The sequence below is a fragment of the Ranitomeya variabilis genome, chromosome 3 (genome assembly GCF_051348905.1).
Source record: "Ranitomeya variabilis isolate aRanVar5 chromosome 3, aRanVar5.hap1, whole genome shotgun sequence".
Lineage (NCBI taxonomy): Eukaryota > Metazoa > Chordata > Amphibia > Anura > Dendrobatidae > Ranitomeya > Ranitomeya variabilis.
The window spans coordinates 645,673,305-645,692,367 of NC_135234.1; the positions used below are offsets into that span (position 1 = coordinate 645,673,305).

General features: G+C 49.1%; 2 protein-coding genes across 3 annotated transcripts in view; one reads left to right on the plus strand and one right to left on the minus strand.

The window, feature by feature from the left end:
* STAT6 (signal transducer and activator of transcription 6) overlaps positions 1-19,063 on the minus strand; it is a 285,544-nt gene that overhangs the window by 172,474 nt on the left and 94,007 nt on the right. The window lies entirely within an intron of this gene.
* Positions 15,345-17,943, plus strand: LOC143817570 (uncharacterized). The gene is made up of 2 exons (XM_077299064.1): positions 15,345-15,472; positions 16,231-17,943. Exons 1-2 carry the CDS (start codon positions 15,345-15,347, stop codon positions 17,603-17,605), a joined length of 1,503 nt encoding a protein of 500 aa, XP_077155179.1. The 3' UTR covers positions 17,606-17,943.

Sequence of the window (19,063 nt, forward strand, 5' to 3'; positions counted from 1 at the left end):
ACGGCCGTGGCATGCTATTAGGGACCAGCTGACATCGCACAGTCTGAAGAAGCCGTAGGGAGGGGAGTGAGAGGAGAGGATATGCACTGCGCACGGGCACGGATCACAGGCCCGCGGTGGGATTACATTAGACGACATTGCGAGGCGGGATCTCGACCAGCGCACCCGCACAGGCGCAGCCAGCCTGACACCAAATGAGGTCAGAAGACGGGCAGCGCAACATGTGTGCATGGCCAAGGGCTAACCTAACAGCGCAGGCTCCGGGACAGATTCAAACAACGCTGAGGAGTGGGCGCACGGCGCCAAGGGGGTAAAAATGATGGCTGTGCTGCGTCACACGACAAAGGAAAGTTCCACCTACCGGACGGTTTAACGCTGTGTGGGGACACATTTCATAAGTGTTAGGTTCAGCATGTGCAAGGAGCATCACGAAAAGAGGCACTTTTTCCCTTTGCATTATTACTGCTGCACAAGGTGGCTCCTTCAGTAACAAACGCCTGGGGGGGGGGGGGGTCAGGTTCCCTTACATTTAACTTGTTGTGTCTGCGTGGCGGTCGCAGTACACGTTGCCGTATACACAGCAGGGGAACAGCTGGCGGTGCTGAACCCCACTAACACATTGGCGAGGTGTTTGGCTCTGTGCGTACAGCACTTCTGGACGGCAACTAGCGGTGTTGGAGCCCAGGGACAGGTGGAGGAGGAGGAGGTTGGAGGAGGTTGGAGGAGGTAGGAGGGATTGCCACACACACAGCAGGGGAACAGCTGACGTTACTGAACCCCAATAACAGAGGAGGGACTGTTGACTGTGCGTACAGCACTTCTGGACGGCAACTGGCGGTGTTGGAGCCCAGGGACAGGTGGAGGAGGTAGGAGGAGGTAGGAGGGATTGCCACACACACAGCAGGGGAACAGCTGACGTTACTGAACCCCAATAACAGAGGAGGGACTGTTGACTGTGCGTACAGCACTTCTGGACGGCAACTGGCGGTGTTGGAGCCCAGGGACAGGTGGAGGAGGAGGAGGTAGGAGGAGGTTGGAGGAGGTAGGAGGGATTGCCACACACACAGCAGGGGAACAGCTGACGTTACTGAACCCCAATAACAGAGGAGCGACTGTTGACTGTGCGTACAGCACTTCTGGACGGCAACTAGCGGTGTTGGAGCCCAGGGACAGGTGGAGGAGTAGGAGGAGGTTGGAGGAGGTTGGAGGAGGTAGGAGGGATTGCCACACACACAGCAGGGGAACAGCTGACGTTACTGAACCCCAATAACAGAGGAGGGACTGTTGACTGTGCGTACAGCACTTCTGGACGGCAACTGGCGGTGTTGGAGCCCAGGGACAGGTGGAGGAGGAAGGAGGAGGTAGGAGGGATTGCCACACACACAGCAGGGGAACAGCTGACGTTACTGAACCCCAATAACAGAGGAGGGACTGTTGACTGTGCGTACAGCACTTCTGGACGGCAACTGGCGGTGTTGGAGCCCAGGGACAGGTGGAGGAGGAAGGAGGAGGTAGGAGGGATTGCCACACACACAGCAGGGGAACAGCTGACGTTACTGAACCCCAATAACAGAGGAGGGACTGTTGACTGTGCGTACAGCACTTCTGGACGGCAACTAGCGGTGTTGGAGCCCAGGGACAGGTGGAGGAGGAGGAGGTTGGAGGAGGTTGGAGGAGGTAGGAGGGATTGCCACACACACAGCAGGGGAACAGCTGACGTTACTGAACCCCAATAACAGAGGAGGGACTGTTGACTGTGCGTACAGCACTTCTGGACGGCAACTGGCGGTGTTGGAGCCCAGGGACAGGTGGAGGAGGAGGAGGTAGGAGGAGGTTGGAGGAGGTAGGAGGGATTGCCACACACACAGCAGGGGAACAGCTGACGTTACTGAACCCCAATAACAGAGGAGCGACTGTTGACTGTGCGTACAGCACTTCTGGACGGCAACTGGCGGTGTTGGAGCCCAGGGACAGGTGGAGGAGGAAGGAGGAGGTAGGAGGGATTGCCACACACACAGCAGGGGAACAGCTGACGTTACTGAACCCCAATAACAGAGGAGGGACTGTTGACTGTGCGTACAGCACTTCTGGACGGCAACTGGCGGTGTTGGAGCCCAGGGACAGGTGGAGGAGGAGGAGGTAGGAGGAGGTAGGAGGGATTGCCACACACACAGCAGGGGAACAGCTGACGTTACTGAACCCCAATAACAGAGGAGGGACTGTTGACTGTGCGTACAGCACTTCTGGACGGCAACTGGCGGTGTTGGAGCCCAGGGACAGGTGGAGGAGGAGGTAGGAGGAGGTTGGAGGAGGTAGGAGGGATTGCCACACACACAGCAGGGGAACAGCTGACGTTACTGAACCCCAATAACAGAGGAGGGACTGTTGACTGTGCGTACAGCACTTCTGGACGGCAACTGGCGGTGTTGGAGCCCAGGGACAGGTGGAGGAGGAGGAGGTAGGAGGAGGTTGGAGGAGGTAGGAGGGATTGCCACACACACAGCAGGGGAACAGCTGACGTTACTGAACCCCAATAACAGAGGAGCGACTGTTGACTGTGCGTACAGCACTTCTGGACGGCAACTAGCGGTGTTGGAGCCCAGGGACAGGTGGAGGAGGAGGAGTTTGGATGAGGTTGGAGGAGGTTGGAGGGATTGCCACACACACAGCAGGGGAACAGCTGACGTTACTGAACCCCAATAACAGAGGAGGGACTGTTGACTGTGCGTACAGCACTTCTGGACGGCAACTGGCGGTGTTGGAGCCCAGGGACAGGTGGAGGAGGAGGTAGGAGGAGGTTGGAGGAGGTAGGAGGGATTGCCACACACACAGCAGGGGAACAGCTGACGTTACTGAACCCCAATAACAGAGGAGGGACTGTTGACTGTGCGTACAGCACTTCTGGACGGCAACTGGCGGTGTTGGAGCCCAGGGACAGGTGGAGGAGGAGGAGGTAGGAGGAGGTTGGAGGAGGTAGGAGGGATTGCCACACACACAGCAGGGGAACAGCTGACGTTACTGAACCCCAATAACAGAGGAGCGACTGTTGACTGTGCGTACAGCACTTCTGGACGGCAACTAGCGGTGTTGGAGCCCAGGGACAGGTGGAGGAGGAGGAGTTTGGATGAGGTTGGAGGAGGTTGGAGGGATTGCCACACACACAGCAGGGGAACAGCTGACGTTACTGAACCCCAATAACAGAGGAGCGACTGTTGACTGTGCGTACAGCACTACCAGGCAACAACTAGCGGTGTTGGAGCCCAGGGACAGCAGTAGAAGCAGAGGAACACAATGTAGGCCGAAGCCTGATTGGAGAAAGGGAACCTTTAACCCCCCCCCCCAAGGCATTTGTAGCTGAAAGAGCCAGCTTGTGCAGCTCAAAAGATGCAAAAGGAAAAGGTGGCTCTTTTAATTATGCTCCTTGCAAGCACAGAACTAAACACTTATAAAATGTGTCCCCTGAAACCGTGAAACTGTCCCGGAGGTGGGACTTTCCTTCGTAATATGACGCAGCACAGCTGTCATTCCTACCCCCTCGGCGCCGTGCCCCGGCTCCTCATCGTTGTTTGATTCCGTCCCGGAGCCTGCGCTGTTAGGTTATCCCTTGGCCAGGCACACTTAGCGCTGCCCATCTTCTGACATCATTTGGTGTCAGGCTGGCTGCGCTTGTGCGGCCGCGCTGTCCGAGAGCCCGCCTCGCAGTGTGGTCTAATGTAATCCCACCGCGGGCCTGGGATCAGTGGCCATGCGCAGTGCATATCCTCGCCTCTCGCTCCCCTCCCTACGGCTTTTTCAGACTGTGCGCTGCCACGGCCGTGGCATGCTATTACGGATCAGCTGGCACCGCACAGTCTGAAGAAGCCGTAGGGAGTGGAGCGAGAGGCGAGGATATGCACTGCGCATGGCCACTGATCCCAGGCCCGCGGTGGGATTACATTAGACCACACTGCGAGGCGGGCTCTCGGACAGCGCGGCCGCACAGGCGCAGCCAGCCTGACACCAAATGATGTCAGAAGATGGGCAGCGCTAAGTGTGCCTGGCCAAGGGATAACATAACAGCGCAGGCTCCGGGACGGAATCAAACAACGATGAGGAGCCGGGGCACGGCGCCGAGGGGGTAGGAATGACAGCTGTGCTGCGTCATATTACGAAGGAAAGTCCCACCTCCGGGACGGTTTTACGGTATCAGTGGACACATTTTATAAGTGTTAAGTTCTGCGTGTGCAAGGAGCATAATGAAAATAGCTACCTTTTCCTTGTGCAGCATTACTGCTGCACAAGGTGGCTCTTTCAGTAACAAACGCCTTGGGGGGGGGGGGGGACAGGTTCCCTTACATTTCAGTTGTGTCAGCGTGGCGGTCGCAGGACACATTGCCGGCTACACAGCTGGGGATCAGCTGACGTTACTGAAACCCAATAACACTGGGTCGTATGTTTTGACTGTGCAGATGGCACTTCTGAGCCTCAACTGGCGTTGTTGGAGCCCAGGAATGTAAGTTCAGGTGGTTGAAAGATGAACACAACAGGAGACCTGGATAACGTATACAGTGACCTAATTATTTAATCAGGAGGAGGAGTGGCAAATTCCTGCGAGATCCAGGCCTTGTTCATTTTCAGGAAAGTAAGCCGGTCAACGTTATCGGAGGATAGTCGCATGCGACGGTCAGTTAGTACACCACCTGCAGCACTAAAGACACGTTCCGATAATACACTGGCCGCAGGGCAAGACAGCACCTCCAATGCATACTGGCTTAGCTCTGGCCATGTATCCAGCTTTGAGACCCAAAACTTGAAAGGGGAAGAGCCGTCTGGGAGTACAGCAAGAGGGCAAGACATGTAGTCTGTCACCATCTGACGGAACCGTTGCCTCCTGCTGACTGGAGCCGTCTGTGATGGTGTAGACTTTTGTGGGGGGCACACAAAACTGTGCCACAGTTGGGCCATACTGGTCTTGCCTTGGGCAGAGGCACTGCTTCTGCTCCCTCTTTGTGCAGAGCCTCCACCACTGCCTGGACGCACTGAGCTGCTTTGGAATGCACTAGCAGCACTTCTCTCAGTTGGAATGGAGAAGATGATGGAACTGACCAGTGTGTCTTGGTACTCCCGCATTTTTCGCTCCCGGTTCAACGGTGTGATGAGGCTTTCTACGTTGTCCCGGTAGCGAGGATCGAGGAGGGTGAACACCCAGTAATCAGACATGTTGAGAATGTGGTCGATGCGGCGGTCGTTTCTCAGGCACTGCAGCATGTAATCCACCATGTGCTGCAGACTGCCAACTGCCCAAGAAACGCTGTCCCCAGCTGGAGGCGTGATCTCTGCCCGCTCGTCATCACCCCACCCTCGCTGTACACACTGAGTACTGGACAATTGTGTAACTCCCTCCTCTGGACGGATGTCTTCCTCCTCCATTGACTCCTCCTCATCCTCCTCACAAACTGTCCCCTGCCTACGCGTTTGTGAGGAACCACGTGGCGCTGACTGTCCAGAAGATGATGGAAGTGGTGAATCCTCATCCTCCACCTCTTCCACAACATCATCCCTTAGCGCTTGCAGTGATTTTTCAAGCAGGCAGATAAGGGGGACAGTCATGCTGACTAGTGCATCATCTGCACTCGCCATCCGCGTGGAATAATCGAAGGGACGCAAAACCTGGCAGACATCCTTCATAGTGGCCCACTCTGTGGTTGTGAAGTCTGTACGGCGCTGACTGCGACTTTTGTGCGCCTGATACAGCTGGTACTCCATTACAGCTTGCTGCTGCTCACACAACCGCTCCAACATATGTAACGTGGAATTCCACCTGGTAGGTAGGTCACATATGATGCGATGTTCCGGCAGGCGGTGTCGGCGCTGCAGAGCCGCAATGCGCGCTTTTGCCGTGCTGGAACGCCGCAAGTGAGCACACTCTAGGCGGACCTTGTGCAGCAGTGCATCAAGATCCGGATAGTCCCTCAAAAAACTCTGCACGACCAAATTGAGCACATGTGCCAGACATGGGATGTGAGTGAGGTTGCCGAGGCCCAGGGCTGCCACCAGATTTCGGCCATTATCACACACTACCATGCCTGGCTGGAGATTCGCTGGCTCAAACCACACATCGCTCTCCTGCTTGATGGCATTCCAGAGCTCCTGCGCTGTGTGGCTACGATTCCCCAAAAAAATTAATTTCAAGACGGCCTGTTGACGTTTGGCCACGGCTGTGCTCATGTCGGTCGTAACAGGTACACGTTCATCACGGGTCCATGTGGAGGTGGACTGTGACGGCTCCTGCAGCGATGATTCTGAGGAACTGGTGTAAGAGGAGGAGTCAATGCGTACAGAATGGATTCCTGCAATCCTTGGAGTGGGCAGGACACGTCCTGCGCCACTCGCACGGTCTGTACCCGGCTCAACTACATTAACCCAATGGGCAGTGAGGGAAAGGTATCGCCCCTGTCCATGTTGACTGGTCCACGCATCGGTGGTGAGGTGGACCTTGCTACTGACGGCGTTCAGTAGCGCGTGTTTTATGTGTCCCTCCACATGCTTGTGCAGGGCAGGGACGGCTTGCCTGCTGAAGTAAAAGCGGCTGGGCACACTGTACTGTGGGACTGCCAATGACATCAAGTCACGGAAGCTGTCAGTCTCCACCAGCCTGAATGACAGCATTTCCAGTGACAGAAGTTTGGCAATGCCTGCAGTCAGAGCCTGTGCTCGTGGGTGGTTTGACGAGAAAGGCCGCCTTTTCTCCCATGCCTGTACTACCGATGGCTGTAGACTGGGCTGGGAGTGTGTGGTTGACTGGGAAAGTGGTGCTGCGGGTGGAATTACAGCGGGTCTCTGGACAACAGGGCCAGAGGTTCTTCCACGGCGATCCTGGGAGGAAGCCGAACCAGCTGCGTGTGAGCTAGAGGAAGAGGCAACACGAGCTGAAGAGGTGGTAGCTGCCGCTGTTGGTTGGCCTAGCTCTTCAGTGTGTTTGTCTAACTCCGCCGGGTGCCTGTTGCGCACATGTTTCCACATGTTGGAGGTATTGAGGTTGGCGACTTTTTGACCTCTTTTGATTTTTTGATGACACACCTTGCATCTGACATAGCAAATGTCATCTGCAACTGTGTCAAAAAAGGACCAGGCACTGCAAGTCTTGGGAGCCCCCCTTTTGACTTTTGGAAGAGACATGCTCCTTACGGGTGCCAAAGCGGAGGCTGCAGGATCCGCAGTCTTCCCCCTCCCTCTCCCTCTTTGGACCGTACGGGGAATCTCTTCCTCAGAGCTGCTCCCACCACCTTCCTGTCCCTGACGCCAAGATGGGTCAAGGACCTCGTCATCCACACTACCCTCTGCCCCCAACTGCTCCTCCCGGGTAGTCTCAGCAGCAGAGCACGCACCAGTAAGTGGCACCTGAGTGTCATCATCAGCTGATGCGGCCTGCGATGTGGTGAACGGAGCCACTGGCCCACCCGCCTCTTCAGACTCAGAGAGAAAAAGCTGTTGGGCATCACTGCACCCTGCCTCTTCTTCCATTTCTCCAATGCTGCTTGGCTGGCCCCCTGTTTCCAAGCCAAGAGATTCAGAGAACAGAAGTAGAGACGGCTCCTGTCCTGGGCTCTCTGTCTGCCTGGGCAATTTGGCAGGTGGTGAAGAGACAGATGGCTGCTCTCCAGTGCTCTGTGTCTGAGAGGATGTGGCACTAATGGAAGTTGATGCATTAGCTGCCATCCATCCCACAACGGCTTCAATTTGGTCTTCACGCAGCAGCGGTGTACGGCGCTCGGCGACAAAGCTGCGCATGAACGACTGTTCCCTCGTGAAAGTGGGTGCTGATGAGTCACCGGTGCCCGCAGCGGGCACAGAATCCCCACGTCCCCTCCCTGCTCCGCGCCCACGCCCACGTGCCTTACTCACTGCCTTCTTCATCGTGGTTGACTGATAAAGAAAAGCAGAAAAGTACTAACGGCTTTGTGTGCTTATTCCTGAAAAACTCCTCCTAACAGGTATAAGAAACACTAATTAGCTAAAGTGTGGACTAGACTTTAATATGAGTTAATGTGGCCTACACAAATGTAAAGTGGTGTAACTGGTGTGTTTGGTGAACTTTATTATTTATTTCTTTTTTGGGGGCTGAACTGACAACGGATAGAGCTGCAGTCACACGGAGACCGTGCAGACAGACGTTAACGGCGCTGTAAGGCCCAAAAACCCTCCTCTACTTTATCCTATGTAGTGTTTTTCCACAAATTAGCTGGAGACGGGTGGAAAGACACTAATAGGATTTTTTTAAATTAATTAGCAGCAGACTACAGTACTTGAAAAAAAATTAAAATTGATTTGGCGGTATGACGCAGTTAACAACCCTGAGCTGGAGACAACCAAGCTACGGCTGCTCACAGACTACAGGGCGAGCTGCAGTCACACGGAGACCGTGCAGACAGCCGTAAACGGCGCTGCAAGGCCCAAAAACCCTCCTCTACTTTATCCTATGTAGTGTTTTTCCACAAATTAGCTGGAGACGGGTGGAAAGACACTAATAGGATTTTTTTAAATTAATTAGCAGCAGACTACAGTACTTGAAAAAAAATTAAAATTGATTTGGCGGTATGACGCAGTGAACAACCCTGAGCTGGAGACAACCAGGCTATAGCTGCTCACAGACTACAGGGCGAGCTGCAGTCACACGGAGACCGTGCAGACAGCCGTAAACGGCGCTGCAAGGCCCAAAAACCCTCCTCTACTTTATCCTATGTAGTGTTTTTCCACAAATTAGCTGGAGACGGGTGGAAAGACACTAATAGGATTTTTTTAAATTAATTAACAGCAGACTACAGTACTTGAAAAAAAATTAAAATTGATTTGGCGGTATGACGCAGTGAACAACCCTGAGCTGGAGACAACCAAGCTACGGCTGCTCACAGACTACAGGGCGAGCTGCAGTCACACGGAGACCGTGCAGACAGCCGTAAACGGCGCTGCAAGGCCCAAAAACCCTCCTCTACTTTATCCTATGTAGTGTTTTTCCACAAATTAGATGGAGACGGGTGGAAAGACACTAATAGGAATTATTTGAAAAAATGTGCAGCAGCCTGCACTACTTCAAAAAAAAAAAAAAAAAAGGACAGTATGAGGCAATGAACCACCCTCCCTGAACTGAATACAACCAGCTATGGATGGCCTATGTGGCTGCACTCAGACTAGAGAGTGGGCTGCACTCACACACACACACACAGAGAGACCTTGCAGATCGCTGTGAAAACAGCGCTACAAGGCAAAAGCAAGGTGAATAGTAGGTGAACACAGCGGTTGCTAAATTAGCCTTTGGAAAGCACAAAGAAGCAAATCGCTATCTCTAAACTGTCCCTCAGTCAGCAAACAGCGTCCTGTCACTAACTGAATTCACAGCAGAGTGATCGCAAAATGGCGCCAGCGACTTTTAAACTGCATCATGACATCATTTCAGCAGCCAATCACAGCCTTGCCAGTACTTTCATGCCCTCCATGCTAAACAGGATGTGCCCACACTTGGAATCTTTCTCATTGGCTGAATTTCTGAATTTTGAATCATGGAACTTCCGATTCCGGTATCCGATACGCGCCAAGTATCGGAATCCCGGTATCGGAATTCCGATACCGCTAGTATCGGCCGATACCCGATACTTGCGGTATCGGAATGCTCAACACTAGTGTTAATTCATAGTTTTGATGCCTTCAGTGTGAATGCACAATTGTCATAGTCCTGAAAATACAGAAAAATCTTTAAATGAGAAGGTGTGTCCAAACTTTTGGTCTGTACTGTACATTAAGAATACATAACATATTTATATACAGTGCACAGGGGAAGGAGAGGAGGGCGCAACTGAGGGGAACTGCAACCCCCTTGCAACTGCACAGTGTAAAAGCTGAACAGAAGAGACAAAGCAGACATCCAATATTGATTACTTTGATTAGTTAAATTAGTATTTTTCCATTTTACAGTTTAAGCCTTTCTATAGTTTCATAGTTACTGGAGAATGCTTTTGTCACCTTTGAGAATCCAAAGCATTGATGCAATGTTAGAAATCATTCTGACATGAGGTGAAATATCTTTATCTAAATACAGTATATCAGTCATTTCTAGTACCTACCATCTATATAACAATCTAGTGTTGCTTGTGGTAATCATCTCTGCTTTTTTCTCTGTGATTTTTTTCGATTTTCTGGAGGATTTTTAAGTCCTCTTTTTGTGTCTGTGAGCTTTTCTAAATGAGAAGGTGTGTCCAAACTTTTGGTCTGTACTGTATGTAACTGTGTGTTAGAAGTAGGGAAAGAGTTAAGTAACTTAGGGGGCTGGGTCAGCAGCGTCCAGAGCAGACAGGAAGTCTCGGTCTGCAAGCAGACCCCCGAATGGAAGAGATCTGCTGCTTCAGACAAAGGAGTTATACAGACTGAAGGCTTACAACACAGGCCCCCAGGACTCGGGAAGGGCCTTCGCTGAAGGGGTCTCAGGTGCCCAGATGCCAGCGATTGGATGACTGCGAAACTCGGCCAGTGTGGACGTCGAGGGTACGGCCGCAGCACGTGTCACGGAAAGAGCAGGAAACCAGCGTTGAAATTGTCTTTTTGTTCATCCTTCATCGTTTGCTCAATAAAAGTTCCCTTTCCCCGTTGGACTACAGCTGCCTTCTGGACCCTTATTTGCCTGGACTGCTGTGACCAGAGGAAGAGAAGGTAACCTGTGGGGAAAGGCTGTGTTGGTCCCCTCTATCTATGTGCAAGGGACAGAGGGTGCTCTGTGGACTCTGTCCATGTACTGTGCCTGTAAATAACCTTGGCCACTACTACCCCCCTCCCTGGTCGCCCTTGTTACACAATAAACTTGCAAAATATTTTTACCTTTAAAATAAATTGCAGTTATTTTTAAACTATTCATTCATTTTTATATGAAGTTTCAAAGTAAGCACATCTGCCTTTTCAGGTCTGAGTGTTCTTTTTAATAATGAATGCACTTTATACTATGAGCTCTGGTCACAGAACATCTAGGTGCCTCATGGCCAGACACACTAGATGCTGTACAATTGTTTTGTCAATAATAAATGTCTCTGTACTATAGTATCTGGTTTTATCAGATTTTTCACATTGAGGGCTTGTACAGATGACCGGATTTTTTGATCCGAATGTGATCCGCCAAATCATCAGATCGCACTTGGACCAATGTTAATCTATGGAGCTGTGCACATCTGAGTTTTTCCTCTGAGAAAAAAAAAATTGCTTGGTGCATGATTTGCATCCGATATTCTGATCGCACTCGGCCATGCAAGTCAATTAATGCGCAAAAAAAAAAAAAAACGGGCCGCACTCTGATGGCATCTGAGTGCAGTCTGTTATTCACAGGTTGACTGTATGGAGAAGATGGAGACATTTTTTTCCCCATATTCTCCTCATCCGAGAAAATGGGATCACACCCTGATCAGAGTCTGATCAGAGTGTGATTAGCACTATCGGCCCGATTTTCTCAGATGAGAGAAAATATGGTCATGTGACCCTAGCCTAAAGCTGATTTCCCTTTACTTTTTCACACCTTTCTGTTTTCATTTTTTATTTGCGGCAAAAAAATTGCAGCTTTATATTTTTAATTCAATAAAAAATCCAAGATCACAGAAAATTAAAAAAAAAAAAATCTACCTTTTATTATGTATATTAAAAAAATCCTCACTCCCAAAAAAACAAACAAACAAACAAACAAACAAACAAGCAAACACACACAAATTTTCTCCACTTCAAAATCAAATATTGCTAAAAGTCTATGACTGGGCAAGTAGGTGTTATAGTCTATGATAATGCACAGATAAATACTACACTGCATACAGAATTTAATATCAGCAAGAGAGGGGAAAATGGAAAAATGGAAAGAAATGGAAATAACAGTGTAAAAATGGCCAAGATATAAACAAGCTATGTCTCGCCCTACTATGTCCCTTATTTCCGAGGAGCTATTGATTTATAGTTCACAGCCTGGAAACAAAGCCACTTGTTTTCTAATTTATTCAGCATAATCATGTTTCAGCTCTATACATTTATAAAGTCATTTGAATCTTTTAGAAAACAGATTGTTATCCAGTTCTGCAAACCTCAACTCCACAGCATCAATTACCATCTCGGTTGTTGTAAATGTTTGTCCTTTCAATGATTTTTTTCCGTTTCAGAAAGATATAATCAGATGGAGCCAAATCAGGAGAATATTGCTGATGTTCAACAATTTGATAACTGATCTCGTAGAGTTTTTGCAGGGCAATATGAGGCTTGTGGGCAGCCACATTATCAAGCAAAAACAAGACGGCTCTGGAAAGTATTTGCTGAAGTTCCAATATTCACTTTTCTTAAACACAATTTCCACACCGATTCTGCTAGCAACATAGTAATCAAGACAGCCCACAACTGGACAGGCCCTTCTGGCATTTGCCAGAAAGGCCAGATGGCCAGTCCGGCCCTGGACATAACCTTTTCTGCTAAAACATAACACATGTCAAAGTTACATAGTTATTAAGGTTGAAGGAAGACTTTAAGTCCATCTAGTTCAACCCATATCCTAACCTAACATGCCCTAACATGTTGATCCAGAGGAAGGCAAAAAAAACCCATGTGGCAAAGAGTGAGCACATTGGGGAAAAAAATTCCTTCCCGACTCCACATACGGCAATCAGACTAGTTCCCTGGATCAACACCCTATCAAGGAATCTAGTGTACATAACCTGTAACTTTATACTTTTCCAGAAAGGTATCCAGTCCCCTCTTAAATTTTAGTAATGAATCACTCATTACAACATCATACGGCAGAGAGTTCCATAGTCTCACTGCTCTTACAGTAAAGAATCCGCGTCTGTTATTATGCTTAAACCTTCTTTCCTCCAGACGTAGAGGATGCCCCCTTGTCCCTGTCACTGGTCTATGATTAAAAAGATCATCAGAAAGGTCTTTGTACTGTCCCCTCATATATTTATACATTAAAATAAGATCACCCCTTAGCCTTCGTTTTTCCAAACTAAATAGCCCCAAGTGTAATAACCTATCTTGGTATTGCAGACCCCCCAGTCCTCTAATAACCTTGGTCGCTCTTCTCTGCACCCGCTCTAGTTCAGCTATGTCTTTCTTATACACCGGAGACCAGAACTGTGCACAGTATTCTAAGTGTGGTCGAACTAGTGACTTGTATAGAGGTAAAATTATGTTCTCCTCATGAGCATCTATGCCTCTTTTAATGCATCCCATTATTTTATTTGCCTTTGTAGCAGCTGCCTGACACTGGCCACTGAATATGAGTTTGTCATCCACCCATACACCCAGGTCATTTTCATTGACGGTTTTGCCCAGAGTTTTAGAATTAAGCACATAGTTATACATCTTATTACTTCTACCCAAGTGCATGACCTTACATTTATCCCCATTAAAGCTCATTTGCCATTTATCAGCCCAAGCTTCTAATTTACATATTCATTCTGTAATATAAAATTGTCCTCCCCTGTATTGATTACCCTGCAGAGTTTAGTGTCATCTGCAAATATTGAAATTCTACTCTGAATGCCCCCTACAAAGTCATTAATAAATATGTTAAAAAGAAGAGGGCCCAATACTGACCCCTGTGGTACCCCACTGCTAACCGCGACCCAGTCCGAGTGTGCTCCATTAATAACCACCCTTTGTTTCCTATCCCTGAGCCAGCTCTCAACCCACTTACACATATTTTCCCCTATCCCCATTATTCTCATTTTATGTATCAACCTTTTGTGTGGCACCGTATCAAAAGCTTTTGAAAAGTCCATATACACTACATCTACTGGGTTCCCTTGGTCCAGTCCGGAACTTACCTCTTCATAGAAGCCGATCAAATTAGTCTGACATGAACGGTCCCTAGTAAACCCGTGCTGATACTGGGTCATGAGGTTATTCCTCTTCAGATACTCCAGTATAGCATCCCTTAGAATGCCCTCCAGGATTTTACCCACAGTAGAGGTTAAGCTTAGGCCGCTTTCACATTTGCGGTTGTGTCCGCAGCGTTTCTTCCGCAACTATCCGCATGCGTTGTGTATTCCTATATTTAACATTATCGACGCATGCGTTTTTCTATGTTCGCGTTTTGCCGCGTTTGACGACGCATGCGTCGTCTAGCCGTCTGCGTCTTGGCGCGGAAATGCAACATGTAGTAATTTTTAGAGGCGTCATTTTGCCGCCTGGAAACGTATGCGGCTGATTGCGCAAGGTTTGCGCCCAAAAAACGCATTGTAGTCTATGTAAACGCATGCGTTTTTCAGTACATGCGTTTGCTTGCGTTTGCCGACGCATGCGTCTCAATTGAGAAAAACATGTCTAGACACTGATAAGCCACCCCCCACATACAAGGTGATAAAGGGAGGGTGTGGACAGTTGCAGGTCACTACTCATCAGACTGCCTTGCAGACGAGACGCCCCACAGCCCCTTGGATCAGCAAACAAGCCTCAGAACTATGTGAGTATATCCTATCCAATGCATTTCTTTTCTATAATCTGTGTCTATGTGCCCTAATTTCTGTCATTCCTTTCTTTCTGCACACATCAGAATGTCTTCTTCTTCTGATGAGGAAACGCCTGGGCCTGCACAAGGGGAACATGTCAGCGAAGTGAGTATTCACCTCCTCAGATTGTATTCACTGTCACATCTACACATATGACAATGTATATTTTCCCTTTTTCAGACCACTTCTTCTACAGCGGAAGAGACTGGGCAGGAGACTGGGCAGGAGCAGCGTAGTCACGGCCGGGCAACACGGCGGCATCGTGTAAGTATAGCTGGCTGAATGTGTATTGTATCCTCACTTTATAATTCTTGAATCTTCATTTCTTTCTACTTCTCTCTTTCTTTCCCTTTTGCTTCAGCACCAGTGTTTTTTTTTACTTCAATATTCATGCCATTCCTCTGATTCTGTTTTCTGTCTTCCGTATGTGAACGCCTCCTATATTAATGTACTTTTTGTTGTTAGGTTCCATAGGAGGATGAGGACCTAATTGAGAATGAACACCTCATCTCCCTGGTTCACGAGCGAGTCGCATTGTGGGACACCCGGGATCCACTGCACGCCAACAATGTGACGATCCGGAGGCTTTGGAATGAGGTGGCCGCAGCGTTGTGGGATGGCTGGGCCAATGCCCCGGCTCGGGTCCGTTCTGCATTTGGTAAGTATCGCAATGCAGTGTGATGTAGTCAATACCTTGGCCATGCTCACACAACTGTGTATGATGTGAGAAAGTCATTACTTTTTCACAGCACATACAGTTGTGTGACCATGGTCAAAAGACCATTGTCCTAACTATTATGTTTTGTTTTGCCAACAGTGTCAAAAGTGAAAACACGTTGGAGATCAATGAAGGACCGCTTCAACAAGGACCTGCGCCAAGAGAGCCAGCTTCCAAGTGGTTCTGCAGCAAGGATACGCAAATACAAGTACCACCGCATCCTTGCGTTTTTGAGACCAGTCCTTGCACGAAGAACGTAAGTATATTGGTTAAAAAAGAAAAAAAAGTGGTGTATAATGCAATTTTTTGTGGGTCATTATTTCAAATCAGTATTTGTAATCCCAAACCTTGAGTGATTGATAGATGCAGCAGTGGGGTACGTGTTCTTTGAATACTTTCCCTCACATAGTTCCTCTCCATGTTTTGGCTTACCAATACTGATTTGAAATACTGAGCAAATACTGAGAGTGTGACGGCAGCCTGCTCAACAGATCTATACTCAGCAAGTTAGGTGTCAGAAATAATGAATTCAGGATGCCAATGGCTCCTCAATTCATTTTTCCTGACACTTGTCCTGGTGACTGGTGAGTATACAGGTGGCTTGTATGTCCTCTGTCGTCAATTCGTATTTCCCATCAGTATTTGTAATCCAAAACCTTGAGTGATTGATAGATGCAGCAGTGGGGTACGTGTTCTTTGAATACTTTCCCTCACATAGTTCCTCTCCAGGTTTTGGCTTACCAATACCTTGTATAGAGATATGGCTTGTATTGCCTCCATCGTCTCTTCATAGTTTACATCAGTTTTTTTAATCCCCAAGGACTGGTCGATGCATGCAGAAGTATAGCATGTTGTTTTATGAAACTTTTATTCCTACTGTTGAACTCCTGGCTTGCAAATTCTGATGTAAAATTCACTACAAATAGTAGTGTGACCTTTCCCTATCTGAATGTGTATCTAACTGTTCAGTTATCTTTTTGTAAATGTTTTGTAATATTTTTTTTTTTTCCGCAGCACTTGGAGCTCCACTGTTGGCCCAGGTTCTGGAGCGGTCCTTCATCAGTCAGCCACGGACCCGTCCCAGCCATCCTCCAGCACTGCAGCAAGTGGGCCTGCCACACAACCTGGAGACCAGGAAGCTGGTCCATCAGGTGTTCCCCTTCCCCAGTCCTCTGCCTCTAGCCAATTTTTTATGGGCTCCTCCCGGCAGTGGCAGAGGGCCGCGGACAGGTCACTCATGCCCGAGTTTTTGCACTTGAGCTCGGTCTTCCATGAGGGACTCAAGGCGATGGGTGACCAACTGGATACTGCCATTAGTCATATGAGCACACGTATCCAGGAGGTAACCACAGCCCTTGCCCAAGTGAAAGACGACCTCCAGAGGCCAGCACATCATTTTTTTAATCAGATAGAACAGGGCATGTCGGAACACCTTAGTCCTGAGCTCCAGATTACTGTTATGCAGGCCTGCAATGCTGCTTACGTGCAGGCTATGCAGCAGAGTCGGTATTTTCAGCAGACAGTGGGGGCATTTCCAACAGTGCCCACACTGTCACGCTTTACATCAATGCCGACATTTGCTGCATACCACTGCACGGCCACCTCCATTCCAAACACTGCCGGACCGTATTATAGCACCACCACCATGCCCAGTGCAGTGGGTCAGCCCACCGCCACCACCATGACAACTGCTGCTCCTGCTTGGGCCTCCTCCACTGCCACCAGCATGCTGCCGCCGCAGGACCCTGCCCTGGCGTTCCCTGGCACCACCACCAGACTGCCGTTGCCGGACCCTGCCCTGGCGTTCCCTGCCACCACGACAAGACTGCCATTGCCGGACCCTGCCCTGGCGTTTCCTGGCACCACCACCAGACTGCCGTTGCCGGACCCTGCCCTGGCGTTCCCTGCCACCACGACAAGACTGCCATTGCCGGACCCTGCCCTGGCGTTTCCTGGCACCACCACCAGACTGCCGTTGCCGGACCCTGCCCTGGCGTTCCCTGCCACCACGACAAGACTGCCATTGCCGGACCCTGCCCTGGCGTTTCCTGGCACCACCACCAGACTGCCGTTGCCGGACCCTGCCCTGGCGTTCCCTGCCACCACGACAACGAGCCCGCGCAAAACAAGGAAGGGGAAAGGCAAAAAAAAACAAAAAACCATAGCTATCCCTCCCCCCTCACCTCCCAATGTGTCTGTAATGTCTGGTTTGTCTCACCCTTCCAGTGTGTCTCAACCCTCTCATGTGTCTAGCCCTATCCCTGAATATCCTGACCCCAGCAGTTTCATTGCGCCTTCTCCTGCCACCCCTATGTCGGCTACAGTAAGCCAGACCTCACAACTCAACACGCCACAATATCGGCACTCAACCCCAAGCAGGCGCAGTTAAGGTTTTGGTTTGTGTGTGTTTAATAAACCTGTGTTTTGCCCCAATAAGGTTTGGTTAATTGTGTATTTCGCCGCCGTCACCACACAGCATGCGCCAATAACAAATAATGCGTCAAACACTTTTTTGGGGGCCACCTCCAACCTCCAGTACCTACTTAGCAGAACACTGAAGCTTGGTGTGTGTTTGGTTGAGAGATATGAGGTTGCCCCCAAAAATAACACTTGTATTTTCTCCAAAAACAGTTCTTTCTGTTTACTCCGTGACTTTTGGTCGCACACAGAAGACAAAATGGTGGTAATACACAGCACAACTATACTCAACAGGTCGTGTCTTATCAGAAACATTATTTATGACCCCTGACCTGCTGATTTTAAAAATGCATTGTATTACCTCCATTTTATCTTATTGGTACATATACATATATTTCACACAAAGTGAAGGAACAATGTACGTCATACATGGCATATCTATACTCACCCGGACAAGTGTCAGGAAAAATGAATTCAAGAGCAAATAGCATCATGAATTCATTAGTTCAGACACCTGACTTGATGACTATAGATCTCTGGTGTAGGCTGCCGTCACACTGTCAGTATTCGCTCTGTATTTTACAGCACTATTTGTAAGCCTAAACCTGTTGTGGAACTATGTGAGGAAAAGTACATTAAACAGATATGCACCACTAAAAGAATTTAACTACCGCTCCTGGTTTTGGCTTACAAATACTGATGCTAAGTACTGGACAAATACTGCGACAATAACGGACATCGTCTATACAGTCTGCGGCAAATAGCTAATGGTGAACCAAGACAGGACTCAATTACGTCAACAACCTAAGCCCAAAAACCCAAAGTGGTTTGTTAAGGAAATAGATAGGAGACATGGTGAAGAAAGTAAATCACAATTATTTTATGTGAAAAAACATTAACATTCCAAACATAAATTTGCAGACCCGAAACCAGCAGTACATTTTACACCATATTGTCCTGCCATGGCACACGTCCAATGTCAGAATCAAAAAACGCTGCAAATTGGTCCCGCATGTGGCCTACTTCAACTGTTGACCGCAGCGGGTGATGACGGTAATCAGGCAAAGGGTTTGCAACAGGTTCATCAAGTTCTATGGTGGGTCGCTCCTTAGCCAGAATGAAATTGTGGAGAACCACACAGGCTTTAACCACCTCATCCACTGTTTCCATTTTTAGATTTATTGCAGTTGCTAGAATGCGCCATTTGGACACCATAATCCCAAAGGCACACTCTACTGTTCTGCGTGCCCTGGTTAGTCTGTAGTTATAGATCCGTTTTGTGCGGTTCAAGTCCCGACTTGAATAGGGCTTCAGGAGATTTTCACTCATCTGAAAGGCCTCATCCCCAACCATTACAAATGGCAGCGGTGGGCCTTGAGTGTAGGGGAGTGGTCGTGGCTGTGGGAAATTAAAATTTTTGCCATAAACA